Source organism: Bos taurus, chromosome 19 (genome assembly GCF_002263795.3).
Source record: "Bos taurus isolate L1 Dominette 01449 registration number 42190680 breed Hereford chromosome 19, ARS-UCD2.0, whole genome shotgun sequence".
Taxonomy (NCBI): Eukaryota; Metazoa; Chordata; class Mammalia; order Artiodactyla; family Bovidae; genus Bos; species Bos taurus.
In genome coordinates this window covers 46,257,440-46,271,357 of record NC_037346.1, presented here as the reverse complement: position 1 = coordinate 46,271,357, position 13,918 = coordinate 46,257,440, and the positions used below count along the sequence as shown (strand labels likewise).

General features: G+C 43.5%; 2 protein-coding genes across 11 annotated transcripts in view; one reads left to right on the top strand and one right to left on the bottom strand.

Moving 5' to 3' along the window:
* MYL4 (myosin light chain 4) overlaps window positions 1-10,637 on the bottom strand; it is a 39,453-nt gene extending 28,816 nt beyond the window's left edge. Inside the window, exon 1 of one of the 3 annotated variants that reach the window (XM_059877793.1) lies at window positions 9,914-10,637. Coding sequence is in view for 1 of the 3 variants with exons in the window: in XM_059877791.1 (XP_059733774.1) it covers window positions 9,477-9,668 (192 nt within the window). In the remaining 2 variants the exon portion in view is untranslated. Of the gene's footprint in view, window positions 1-9,476; window positions 9,669-9,913 lie in introns of those variants that run through there. The other 2 variants (XM_059877791.1, XM_059877794.1) reach the window with 2 other exon arrangements.
* CDC27 (cell division cycle 27) overlaps window positions 9,667-13,918 on the top strand; it is a 57,784-nt gene continuing 53,532 nt past the window's right edge. For 7 of the 8 annotated variants that reach the window (XM_010816379.4, XM_005220915.5, XM_005220914.5 and 4 more), the window contains exon 1: window positions 9,667-9,802. In XM_010816379.4, the coding sequence (XP_010814681.1) occupies window positions 9,776-9,802 (27 nt within the window). In that variant the 5' untranslated portion in view covers window positions 9,667-9,775. 8 annotated transcript variants of the gene reach the window in all.

The window sequence follows — 13,918 nt, the reverse complement described above, 5'->3', positions numbered from 1 at the left end:
AGAGTACTGGAGTGGATTGCCATTGCCTTCTCCAGGGGATCTTCCTGACCCGGGGATCAAACCCAGGTCTGCATTGCAGGCAGACGCTTTACCATCTGAGCTACCAGAGCAACTAAAGCCTAGGAAATTACTGAGCTCACATGCTCCAGAGCCTGTACCAGAGCTAGACAGTCTGTGTACTGCAACGGAAGATCACATGTGATGCAATGAAGATCCTGCATGCCAAAACTGAGCCTCAAATGCAGCCAAATATATATATAGATATACATATCTATATATATATTAAAGTGCTAGCAAATCTGGTTTCTGGTAAGAGCTCTTTTCCTAACTTCGTAGATGGCTGCCTTCTATGTCCTCATAAGACCTTTCCATGGTGCATGAACATACACAGGGGAGAATGGTAGAGAGAGAGAGTGAGCTCTCAGATGTCTCTTCTTAAAAAGGATTAGGATGCTAATCCTATTGGATCAGGGCCCCACTTTTATGAACTCATTAACCTTAGATGTCTCCTCTGCAAACACAGCCACACCAGGGGTTAGGCTTCAACATATGAATTGGGAGTGGGGGAAACACAAATATTCCATACATAACACCAATCAATAAACAAAAATTAATAATATGAACAGAATGAGTTTATTCTACTTATTCACTAAACAAATAAAAAAATGGATACCCATCTTCTGCAGGCATACTGGGCTTCCCTGGTGACTCAGTGGTAAGGAATCCGCCTGCCAATGCATAAGATTCGTATTCAATCCTTGAGTTGGGAAGATACCTTGGAGTAGGAAATGGCAACCCACTCCAGCATTCTTGCCTGGAAAGAATGCCCCTATGGACAGAGGACACTGGCAAGCTCCAGTCCATGGGGTCAAAAAAGAGTTGGACATGACTAAGAGACTAAACAGCAACAACAACAACACAGACATACCTCATTTTATTACACTTTGCTTTGTTACACTTCACAGATATTGTGTTTTCTACTAATTGAAAGTTCATGGCAATCCTGCATCAAGAAAATCTATTGGCACCATTTTTCCAACAGCATTTATTCATTTTATGCCACATTTTTGGTAACTCTCACAATAGTTCAAATTTTTCATTATTAATATACTTGTTATGGTGATCTATCTGGGGGCTTCCAGGTGGCACCAGTGGTAAAGAATCTCCCTGCCAATGTGAGAGATGTGGGTTCAATCCCTGGGTTGGGAAGATCCTCTGGAGGAAGGCATGGCAACACACTCCAGTATTCTTGCCTGGAGAATTCCATGGACAGAGGAGCCTGGCGGGCTACAGTCCATAGGGTTGCAAAGAGTCGGACACGACTGAAGCAACTTAGTACACACAGACATGGTGATCTGTGAGCCGTGATCTTTGCTGTTGCTACTATTACTTGCTGAAGTATTTTTAAACTAAGGTATGTACATTTTTAAACATAATACTATTGCAGATTTAATAGTCTATAGTATACTATAACTTTTATATGTACTGCTGCTGCTGCTGCTAAGTCGCTTCAGTTGTGTCCGACTCTGCGAGACCCCAGAGATGGCAGCTCACCAGTCTCTGCCGTCCTTGGGATTCTCTAGGCAAAATCACTGGAGTGGGTTGCCATTTCCTTCTCCAATGCATGAAAGTGAAAAGTGAAAGTGAAGTCACTCAGTTGTGCCCAACTCTTAGTGACCCCATGGACTGCAGCCTACCAGGCTCCTCCGTCCATGGGATTTTCCAGGCAAGAGTACTGGAGTGGGGTGCCATTGCCTTCTCCATTATATATACTGGGAGCCCTAAAAATTCATGTGACTTGCTTTGATATTTGCTTTATTTGATGGTCTGGATTAGAACTCACAATGTCTCTAAGGTTTGCCAGTACCTGATACTATACTAAGTGTGGAGAATACATCCTGGAATAGGCAAACAGGGCTTCTTTCCTCACGAAGCTTATGGGTTAGATAGGAAGAGGACAATTAAACAAGTTATCACAGTAAAGGGTGATAGGAGTAATGACAAGTACGTTAGCACTGAAGGAAAAGCAGGGATAGCCAAACTATCCCTGTATTCCAATAGGTCAGAAAAAAACCAAAGAAGTGAAATTTGGAGGATGGGTAGAGATAGCCAAGCGAAGAGTTGAACTAGAGTATCTGGACAGGGATAGCGATATATACAATGTTTCTGGGACAAGAAAGTGGGTTAAGAAGTTGCATGTAGCTAGTATGGTTGGGGGGGGGTAGGGCAGGGACTTTTCCCTCTATCCTCATAAGTTCAGTCTCTGGGGCCCTGCAAATTAAACCAACAAAAGACAGATTACCAGAATTTTAAAAACAAGATTTTATTTACACACGCAACGTGCGTACACACAGGAGAATTCAGTGAAAAATAACTTAAAGTTAGAACCTGGGCCTTACCTATCATCTTAGCATAGATGATTCTCCACATTTGTGGGGAAGTAACAAGACAAAGAAATAGTATTTGGGCTTCTAGGGGTGGTATATTACGGAAAGGTAATATATGGGGAAACTAATGGAAGATAAAGGTTATTTTAATAAGGTTTTTTGGTGCAGAACCAACTCAGTGCCAGCTCTGTTTCCAGTGATAATGGTTGCTTTCCTCTTTCTTTTACAGGAGAGGGGAGAGGAAACACCTTCACAAAGGAGAATTTATGTCTGCTTTTAGGCAGATGGGGTGGGTGGGCAAAAATATCTATATTTGTTGCCTTGCTTTCAGTTCAGAATAATCTTCATGCCAAAGTGGCATTTTCTGATCTCCTTCACTGGAATATATAGTATAAGAGGGAAACAAGTGAGGTAAGGCTGACTAAGGAAGCAGAGACTAGACCTTGCATAGCCCTGTTAAGACTAGTTAAAGGTTTTGGACTATATCCTGAGAACAATGAGAAATCCTGAATTGGGGCATGTAAAAAGTTAATCAGGGGACTTCCCTGGTGTTCCAGTGGCTAAGACTTCTTGCTCCCAATGCTAGGGATGCAGGTTCGATCCCCTGGTCATGGAACTAGATCCTACACACTGCAGCTAAGAGTTCACATGCCTCTGGAAACATATACTAACATATGTAAAACAGACAATCAGTAGGAACTTGCTGTATGACTTCGAGAACTCACACCAGGGCTCTGTGACAACCTAGAGGTGTGGGATGGGGTGGGAGGTGGGAGGGAAGCTCATGAGAGAGGGAACATATGTATACCTACGGCTGATCCATGTTGATGTATGGCAGAAACCAACACAATATTGTAATTATCCTTCAATTAAAAATAAATAAAAAGAAAAAAAAAGAGAGTTCACATGCCTCAACTAAAGATCCCCCATGCCCCAACAAAAATCAAAGACCCCATGTGCCTCAACGAAGACCCGGTACAGACAAATAAATGTTTAAAAAAAAAAAAGTTAATCAACAGAAACGTCAATTAAAGTAGAGTTGGGAGACCAGAAGAGGGAGCTCTCACACCCCCAGACAATAAGAGAGTCCAATAGGAAGAAGAAAGACTTCCTCTTCTTTCCTGGCAAGAGCTCAGTCAATGAGAGACTGACACAACTCAGCCAAGGAAGAATCGTAGACTTTTTATTTATTATAGCCCTCCCAACTTCCTTTTCCCTGCCATGAAAGAGTTCTCTTTCTCCATTTTTTTGCTGGTGACTTGCATGTGGCTTACCATGGTTGCAGACCCTGCGCTTCTTCACTGTCCCAAATAAACCCATTTTTACGCTGAAGCAATAACTGGCAGTCTATTTGTTTTAGGTCAACAGTGGAGAGGCTTAAGGAGGAGAGTCCTGACATGATTACACTTGTTTTTGGAGGTAGGTGAGACTTGAGGCAGAAGAGACATGAAGGTAAATTTAGGAGGTAAAGTCAGTAGGGCTTTGAGACCAGACATTAGGGTTATTAAAGAAAAAGAGTGGTTTCAGGTTTGGGCAATGGAGAAACTGGGACAGATAATAATTCAAATAGAAGAGTGAGGAGTTCCATTCTGAACAAAGTACCTGTGAGACACCCAGAGATATCCAGCTGACAGCTAGGCATTTAGGCCTGGAGTTCTAAGAAGAGCCTGGCTGGAGATACAGCCTATGGAACAATTTTCAATTAAAAAAAAAAAAAACTGAAACCATGAGAGTAAGTTCACCTTGGAAGAACATATAGAGTGAGAAGGCCTAGAACTGAACCCGTGAAGCATTCTGATATTAGAAGTTCTGTAAAGGAAACTGATAAGAAACAGAGCAGTAGAAAGAAAACCAGGAAACTGTGTGATCAGAGATGCCAAAGTAAAGGAATGATGTTTTTTAATGCAATACTAATGGCAACCCACTCCAGTGTTCTTGCCTGGAGAATCCCAGGGATGGGGGAGCCTGGTGGGCTGCCATCTATGGGGTCGCACAGAGTCGGACACGACTGAAGTGACTTAGCAGCAGCAACATGGTATGTATTGTTTTTTAAAAAAAATATTTTTTCATCATGTATTTATTTGGTCGTCCTGAGTCTTAGCTGCAGCATGTGGGGTCTAACACCCTGCTCAGGGATTGAGCCAGGGCCCCTGCACTGGGAGCTCGGAGTCTGAGCCCCTGGACTACCAGAGAAGTCTCAAGGGGTTGATTTGATGACAAGGGGGAGCAAAGGTACGCGGGGTTGGGGGAGAGGGGCAGAGCCTCACAGTAGGTAATACAAAGAGGATAAGAGGCAGTGTGCAGCAGGGACAAAAGAAGGGTACAGATAAGGAGGACTCAAGGAACTGAGAAGACTGAGCTTTCTTTGGGTTATCTCAGTGGGCCTGTACCTTGGCTATGGTACCATGTCTAGCCTCTTGAATAGTTCCCTAAACCCTGATCTCGAATTCGATTGTACATGAAACAGAACAAGGGGCAGGCTAAGAAAAAGGAAAAATTATCATGTTTGGAATAATGCTTACTGTACTCTAAGGCCACTCGTCAGCTAAATACATGTGGATCAGGGTGATGGCACGATGTCCAAGTAGTTGCTGGATGGTGAGTTTAAGTAGGTCAATCAGGAACAGAAAAGGAAGTAAAAATGCTCTAAAAGAGTCCATCGAAGCACAACTTCAAACAATGTGGTCTTGCTGTGAATGAGCACAAAACCACAACAGATGTGTTAGCCCATGACCAACGGTCAGAAAAGAGATGCTCTTGTTCAGAAAAAAGAAAAAAAGGGTTTGGGGGGGCGAGGTGGGACTTTAGGCAAATTCTAAGCTTATGAGCCAGCGTGACAAACATCACAGAATCTCTAAATGCTGAGTCTAGACACACATTTTCATACACACAAAAATCAGCTTTATATATCCTGTGTTGTAAGTTTCTACACTGAAATTTACAAGAATCAAATGCTCAGGTACATGACTTGGAAGCCTGTTGTGTGAAAAAGTGCTGTGTGTGTGTGTAAAATGACCAAAAGCTTAGCAGGATCAGAGTCATGTAAATAAAACTTTAGCCCACTTTAATAGAAGTCATCCAGATAATAAAAGCATGAGTTCTATTGTATTCTGAATTCACTGGAATAAATCTGGAGTGCTGCAGTCAGTTAAAGCAGCACATTTTAAGAGTAATATTGTGTCACATTTTAGGAGTAATTCCCACACACACACACACACACATACACTTTCTTTCCATTCCCCTACCAGATTCTCTCATCTGGCATCTCAAACCTGGTAGCATGTTTTCAAAGATGATCAGTCCTTCCCACGGCACACGCCCTTTGCAGTGTCACTTTGCCACTCTTCCCATCTACAGGTGGACTCTTATTTCTCCTCCAGTTGAATCCAGTCGGCCTGTCTTAATTTGACCAACTAGAAGTGATGGAGCTTGACTTACAGAGCTGGGCCTTAACGGGCCTCACAGCTTCTGTTTTTGCCTTCTTGGTTGCCAGGTGCCAAGTCAAGAAGTTAGGGTCAGACGACTGACTGATGTGAAGTCATGTGGAAGAGAAATAAGGCGCTCAGCCAACAACCAGCACCAAGGCCCCAAACATGTGAGTGAAGCCATCTTGGATCTTACAGTCCTAATCAAGCGAATGATGGTAATAATCTGTACCTGTGCTATCCAGTATGGGAATCACTAGCTACATGTCTCTACTGAGTCCCTGGAATGGGGCTAGGGCATCTGAAGAGCTTCATTTTAAATTTTACTTGATTTTAACTAAACTTTAGCTAGTGACTACCATACTGGACACTGCCGCTGCTGCTGCTAAGTCGCTTCAGTCGTGTCCGACTCTGTGCGACCCCAGAGACGGCAACCCACCTGGCTCCCCCGTCCCTGGGATTCTCCAGGCAAGAACACTGGAGTGGGTTGCCATTTCCTTCTCCAATGCATGAAAGTGAAAAGTGAAAGTGAAGTCGCTCAGTCGTGTCCGACTCTTCACGACCCCATGGACTGCAGCCTACCAGGTTCCTCCGTTCATGGGATTTTCTAGGCAAGAGTACTGGAGTGGGGTGCCATTGTCTTCTCCATACTGGACACTATTCCCACCCTAATTCACCCAGCCCAACACTGCTAACAGAACAAGGCACAGGGCAGCATAAGATCACCTTACCCTTTCTGGGGCTACAAGCACACAAGCAGTGACTAGAGATGGCCGCCAGTAAAGGCTATAGCTCTGTCAACAAAAAAAACACCCACGCCCCACCCCCCTCACAGCAACACCCAAAGGAAGGGAGTGACCCATTCTAAACTGATTTCATCTACATAAAATGTTAGAACCAGAAAGAGAAATATCCACACAAATGGAATATACTATTGAGAAAAACAGTCTTTGCAATACTTTTAAAATTGAAGTCCCACATCTAGCCTAGAAATGCCCTGATGAGGAAGTCAACCTTCAAAAAGTGTTTTCTTCAACCTTATGGATAGGGAAGGGAAAAGGGAGGGAAAGAAAGGTAAACTAAGAACATGAGGTTAATAGATACAAACTACCATACATGACATAGATAAGCAACTAGGATTTACCATACAGCACAGGGAACTATAAAAAGTATCTTGCATAACCTACAGTGCAAAAATAATCTGAAAAAATACATTTCTGAATCCCTTCGCTATACACCTGAAAATAACACAATATTGTAAATCAACTATACTTCAATTTTAAAAATACTGCAAAGACTGTTTTTCTCATCTACCAAAAACTAAAATTTTAATAGTTCCCTGTTCACACACTTTAGGGGGAGAGGTAATAGGAAGTAAATTTGAGAGCCTCCTACGTGTGTTGGAGAAGGAAACGGCAACCCACTCCAGTACTCTTGCTTGGAAAATCCCATGGACAGAGGAGCCTGGTAGGCTACAGTCCATGGGGTTGCAAAGAGTTGGATACGACTGAGCGACTTCACTCACTCACTCACTATGTGTGTTAGACAGTCACATACATTAATGCATTTCGTCCTCTTATGGTTGTTTTTATACTAAAGAAATACAAGTTCAGTGAGGTTGTGACTTTCCTAAGGACCTAAAGCTAATAGTGCCAGAGATAAAATTGAAATCCAACCTCCCGATTTCCCAATACGTCACAATGCCTCTCCTATCAAGAGTAAACATTTCTGCCCTGTTTCTGAGATTTTCCATGATCTGGCGACCTAAATAATCACTTCACTTTGACTTTTCACTTTCATGCATTGGAGAAGGAAATGGCAACCCACTCCAGTGTTCTTGCCTGGAGAATCCCAGGGACAGCAGAGTCTGTGTCGCACAGACTCGTACACAACTGAAGCGACTTAGCAGCAGCAGTTAATGTCGCATCTCTTACCAGATTGATCTCATTCTGCTCCCTTTCACTTTCTCCTTTCTTTTCTTCTAATTCTACCTATCCTTCAAAATCTGGCTTACATCTAAAACTTTTCTCATCTTCAGTTCAGTCCCTCAGTTGTGTTCAACTCTTTGTGACCCCATGGACTGCAGCACGCCAGGCTTCCCTGTTCCTCAATTCCTGGAGCTTGCTCAAACTCGTGCCCATTGAGTCGGTGATGCCATCCAGCCATCTCATCCTATGTCATAGCCTTCTCCTCCTGCCTTCAATCTTTTCCAGCACCAGGGTCTTTTCAAATGAGCCAGTTCTTCAAATCAGGTGGCCAAAGTATTGGAGTTTCAGCTTTAGCATCAGTCCTTCCAATGAATATTCAGGACTGATTTCCTTAAGGATGGACTGGTTAGATCTCCTTGTAGTCCAAGGGACTCTCATTAGTCTTCTCCAACAGCACTGTTCAAAAGCATCAATTCTTCCAGGCTCAACTCTCTTTGTGGTCCAACTCTCACATCCATACATGACCACTGGAAAAACCATAGCTTTGACAAGATGGACCTTTGTTGGCAAAGTAATGTCTCTGCTTTTCAATACGCTATCTAGGTTGGTCATAGCGGTGCTTCCAAGGAGCAAGCATCTTTTAATTTCATGACTGCAATCACCATCTGCAGTGATTTTGGAGCCCCCCAAAATAAGGTCTCTCTCTGAGAGACTTTCTCATCTTAATGCTAATTAATTTCCCTTTCCTCTCTTCTGGATTTTTACATCACTTATAATGGGCATCACATAATATAACATTCTTTGTTACATTCGGTTCAGTTCAGTCGCTCAGTCGTGTCCGACTCTTTGCGACCCCATGAATCACAGCAGCCAGGCCTCCCTGTCCATCACCAACTCCCGGAGTTCACTCAGACTCACGTCCATCGAGTCAGTGGTGCCATCCAGCCATTTCATCTTCTGGCGTCCCCTTCTCCTCCTGCCCCCAATCCCTCCCTGCATCAGAGTCTTTTCCAATGAGTCAACTCTTCGCATGAGGTGGCCAAAGTACTGGAGTTTCAGCTTTAGCATCATTCCTTCCAAAGAAATCCCAAGGCTGATCTCCTTCAGAATGGACTGGTTGGATCTCCTTGCAGTCCAAGGGACTCTCAAGAGTCTTCTCCAACACCACAGTTCAAAAGCATCAATTCTTCGGCGCTCAGCTCTCTTCACAGTCCAACTCTCACATCCATACATGACCACAGGAAAAACCATAGCCTTGACTAGATGGACCTTTGTTGGCAAAGTAATGTCTCTGCTTTTCAATATGCTATCTAGGTTGGTTATAACTTTCCTTCTTTGTTACATAACTTTTCCGTTAAACAGACCGTAATCTGAAGACAGGGGTCAAATTGAATCTTTAAATAGTGGCAGTCTTTCCAATTTCCTATTTCCCTTTGAGGCATGATTAAGAGTTCAGGAATGGATAAACGACCTAAATTTAACAGACAGATTACCTCTTGATTAATTAAAATCAGCCCCAAACTCTAGAGTTTAACCCTCTGCTTAATCCACCGCGCACCAATTAATCCAGCAAGCTTGAACCGCAAACCAAGATTGAAGCCCGGCCACGTAACGCTGCCGGCGGACTCCCGCACGCCACGCCCAGCCTATTGGTTACCGATTGGGCGTGCCCCTGCCCAAGAGCCGACGGGGCGTGGCGTGCGTGAGTGAAGGCGTGACCGAGAAGAGGAACATACGCTTTGGATCACGCTCGGTCGTCTCCGGTACTCCTCGACAACTTCCGGCAACGGTGTTCTCCTCCGCCGATTCACCTCGGGTATTTCCGGTCTCCTTCGGGCCTTTCCGTCTGGCTCCCGCGCGCGTCTCTCCACTTCGGGCTTTTCCGTGTCCCGCTCGGAGGTACTCGGCTCTCGCTCGGCCTCCCCCATCCCCCGGTAACGGTCGCTGGTGAGTTTAAATGAGCCGGGGCTGGCCGGGCCGGAGTCGCTACGGGGGGGGCCTGAGGCACTGCAGAAAGTGGGCCTGAACCTCCAGGATGACGGTGCTGCAGGAACCCGTCCAGGTAATGGTAACCCTCTTCCCTGAGGCTTGGCTCGCAGCCTCGGTCGGGAAGCGGCGTATGGCCACTTCGCGGCCTGCTGCGGCCTAGGCCCGGCTGCTTCTCCCGCCTCACCTCACGCCGGCTCCTGCCTGTCTTCTCGTCAGTTCCGAGGCCTTGCCCGCAGCCTCAGCCGCGTTCCCTCTGGCCCTACGTTACTTCTTCCCCGGGTGTGAGCGGAGTTCGGCGATAATCCCTCCTTTTCCCTCCGGGCCAATGTCGGGCGAGCCCCTCCTGTCAGCCCAGGGGCTGGGCCCGGGCCGGGGTGAGCGATGAGGGGCCGAAAACTCGCCCCAGGTGCTCTCTTGCCCAAGGATGGTTGGGACGCACGTTTGATCAGCGCCTGTATGATCTTCATAATGGTGGAGCAAGTTTGCGGGGCGAGTGTTGGTTTTGTTTTTGTTTTCTAGGAGAAAGTGGAGGGAGGGTAGGATCGGGGTTTTTAATACTGATTTCTGTTTTGGTGACAAACTGTCTAGCCCACGTTGCTTTTCCTCGCTCACTCAGTTTCCCTCCGGACAATGATCTGCGAAGAGAACCCCGAGGCCCAGTGCAGAGGCGAAGCACCTATACAAGGGGAGGGGGTGGAAACAGCAAATTGGTTTTTTTCCATGACCTGTGATGGGTATCATGAGTGCTTTACTGTGCATGTTTATAAGGCGTTCAGGAAATGAAAGACATATCATGGTTTTTCCATCCATACTACACCAAGGTTTGCTTTGACGCACAGTGCTCTGTTGGCATGTAAGAAACCCTATTGGATTTTCAGGGTGTGATGCGGTGCCAAGTCATTTCCCCCTCCTGCCATCTGAAGAAACTAAATCTTTTGTCCCCTGGTGAGGGACCAGGTCTGGGAGACTTTTTACCCTGTCCTATGATCTTTGACTTGATTAGAAGAGTTGACCTCTATCAACTGATGTCATTGAGTCATGCACTTTATTTTGAAAGCAAACCGATTTTAGAAATTGCTTCCTGTTGCTCTTAAAGACCCGTGATATCAAATAGTAAAATATTTTAATACATCACTCCTTCCATATTTCTTCAGTTTTTTCCATCACAGGATGAAATACCAATTTCTCCTAGTTGGCTCTTTCTCTAGCTGTTTACATATAGCAGCTATTAATTTTTTAATTTAGTGTGGGATTCTGTCTTCTGTACAGAATTGTACAAACAGTTCTGTTTGTACATTATACTGGTGCTTTCAAAGCTGTTTCTTTCCATCCAAATTTGCTAGTAAAGAGTCCCTTTTTAATGTTTTTTGGGGTTTTTTTTTTGAGACCTAAGGTGAAATTAGAAGTTGCTATCTATACCTTCTAAAACGGATAAGCAGATTACTCAATTGTTTAATTTCTGTTTCATGTTTTTGTTATTTTGTCTTAACAATTAATGATACATTTGCCTTATAGATATGGCTTCTAAGATGATAAACTAGTTTTATGGATAGCCTATGCATATGTGCCAAGTCACTTCAGTCATGTCTGACTCTGCGACCCTGTAGACTGTAGCCTGCCAGGCTCCTCTGTCCATGGGATTCTCCAGGCAAGAATACTGGAGTGGGTTGCCATGCCCTCCTCCAGGGGATCTTCCTCACCCAGGGATCAACCCTGTGTCTCTTACATCTCCTGCCTTACCCTCCTGACAGGCGGCTTCTTTATCACCAGGGCCACCTAATTTGCATAAAAGCATGGAGAGAAATATGTAGCCAATTCCTTGATAAAGATATTCCTTGTGTGATAAACATCAAGTTTTCTGTTTTTCATTAAAGTACTCTTAGCAGTAATGCATTTAGATATTTTTAAGGCTCAAGAGTCAAATTTGTCTACTCCCCACACACAACCCACTGACAGTGGTAACAAGTTTTAGGATATAATTAGGTGAGAATTTTGGTTGTAATTTTTAGTATAAGAAACCATTCAAGAAGGGATCTAGAGCAGTAGGAGAACAAGCAACGTTGGCTTTTTAAACTATAATAAGTGATTGCTTGTATTTTTAAAGGAATGAGAGTAAGGTGGAAAGGTGTGTCCTTTTGAGGGTTGTCTCAGGGTTTGAAGTATTATTGCTGCTGCTGCTGCTAAGTCGCTTCAGTCGTTTCCGACTCTGTGCGACCCCATAAACGGCAGCCCACCAGGCTCCCCCACCCCTGGGATTCTCCAGGCAAGAACACTGGAGTGGGGTGCCATTTCCTTCTCCAATGCATGAAAGTGAAAAGTGAAAGTGAAGTCGCTCAGTCGTGTCCGACTCTTCACGACCCCATGGACTGCAGCCCACCAGGCTCTTCCGTCCATGGGATTTTCCAGGCAAGAGTACTGGAGTGGGGTGCCATTGTTATTAGGCATAGAAAAAAGTTGAGAGAAACGATGAGCAACTGATTTTTGCTTTTTCTTTTTTTAAAGCTTAAACATGGGATACCCAGTTTGATATACCATGTAAGCCTAAATATAAGCACTTCCTCAAAATTATCTCTTATAAAAAAGTATTACTTTGAGTCTTCAAAAATCTCTCCTATTATGAGGCAGAAATTCTGTCATTTATTTAATTTTTAAAGTAACTATTTGGGAAGGAATAATTGCTAGCCTAAGTGACTTGAATCAGTGCTAATTTGGATGTGTATAAAATCCACCTGATGAAATTGATTTTTCAAAAAATCAATTTTATATAGATTTATCAATTATTCCTGGGGGGTAAGACATCACGGAAGTGTTGAAGTTGTAGAAAAAAAAAAAAGCCTTGGAAAAATCATCTTAATAAGCAGTATAGTAACTGGTTGCTTTTACACATAATATTGTTTTAGAGCTCATTAGATAGTGAAGGTGGAGAAGGCAGTGGCAACTCACTCCAGTACTCTTACCTGGAAATCCCATAGACAGAGAAGCCTAGAAGACTGTGGTCCATGGGGTTTCGAAGAGTCGGAACGACTGAGTGACTTCACTTTCACTTTTCACTTTCATGCGTTGGAGAAGGAAATGGTAGCCCACTCCAGTGTTCTTGCCTGGAGAATCCCAGGGATGGTGGAGCCTGGTGGGCTGCTGTCTATGGGGTTGCACAGAGTCGGACATGACTGAAGCGACTTAGCAGCAGCAGCAACAGATAGTGAAGGAATACTTTTGGCTTGGGATAAGAAGTACAGGGACAGCATCTAACACAGATTCAAAGTGTACCATTTTCAAATAACTTAGAATTGAAGATGGTTATTCAGGAAAATTGTGTTAGATGATTACCACTCTCCCAAAAAAAGGCTTTTTAATAAATTGTTCTATTCAATAGAGTAGAAAAAAAGAAATTCCTAAATATATTTTATGATTGTAAAAATGTGTGTATATATATACACACACACATATATATATAGCTAAATTGATAAATCAATACCATTTGACTATTTGGTCTTCATTCAAAAATGTATTCAGGTTAGCTGAAATACATTTGTTTATGAAATTTTCTTTTAGAAAACAGATTCTCATATTTAGGTACAAAACAGTATTTTGAAGACAGTGCTACATAGTACCTGAACTGAGAGGATGTGCTTTGGAGTGGGGAGATAGAGAAGGAAATCATTACAGATAGGTGATAATTCCTTTATGGACTCGTGCCCTGATACAGCCTTTGTGTTTATATAGAGAGAAAGCATGAGACAGATAATCACAAATTAATAATTATAAATTGTGATAAGAATGGTACGCCAAGTAGGGTGTTAGGAGAGAGACCTAATAAGAGGGTCCTGACTTCAGTCAGGTTTGCAGTTGGACCATCAAAGTTCAGAAGCAGCCTCAATGAAATAATCAAATTGGAAAGAATGTTATGCACCTGCTATGTGTCAAGCACAGATAAAAGACATTCTAAAACCTTCTCTAAAAAGGATGTTAGGAAAGTTCCTTTTGAGCAAATAACATTGTAGCTGAGTTCAAAGTTTGAGACAAAAACAATTTGAAAAGAATGACAAGCAGAGAAAACAGTATGTGCAAAGTCCCTGAGACATAGTACAACTTGGCATTGGAAGACCCGAAAGGCCATTGTGGCTGGAGTAGCATAGTAATGTAAGGCCATTGTAAGGAGTTCATTTTTCATTCTAAGTGTAATGGGGAA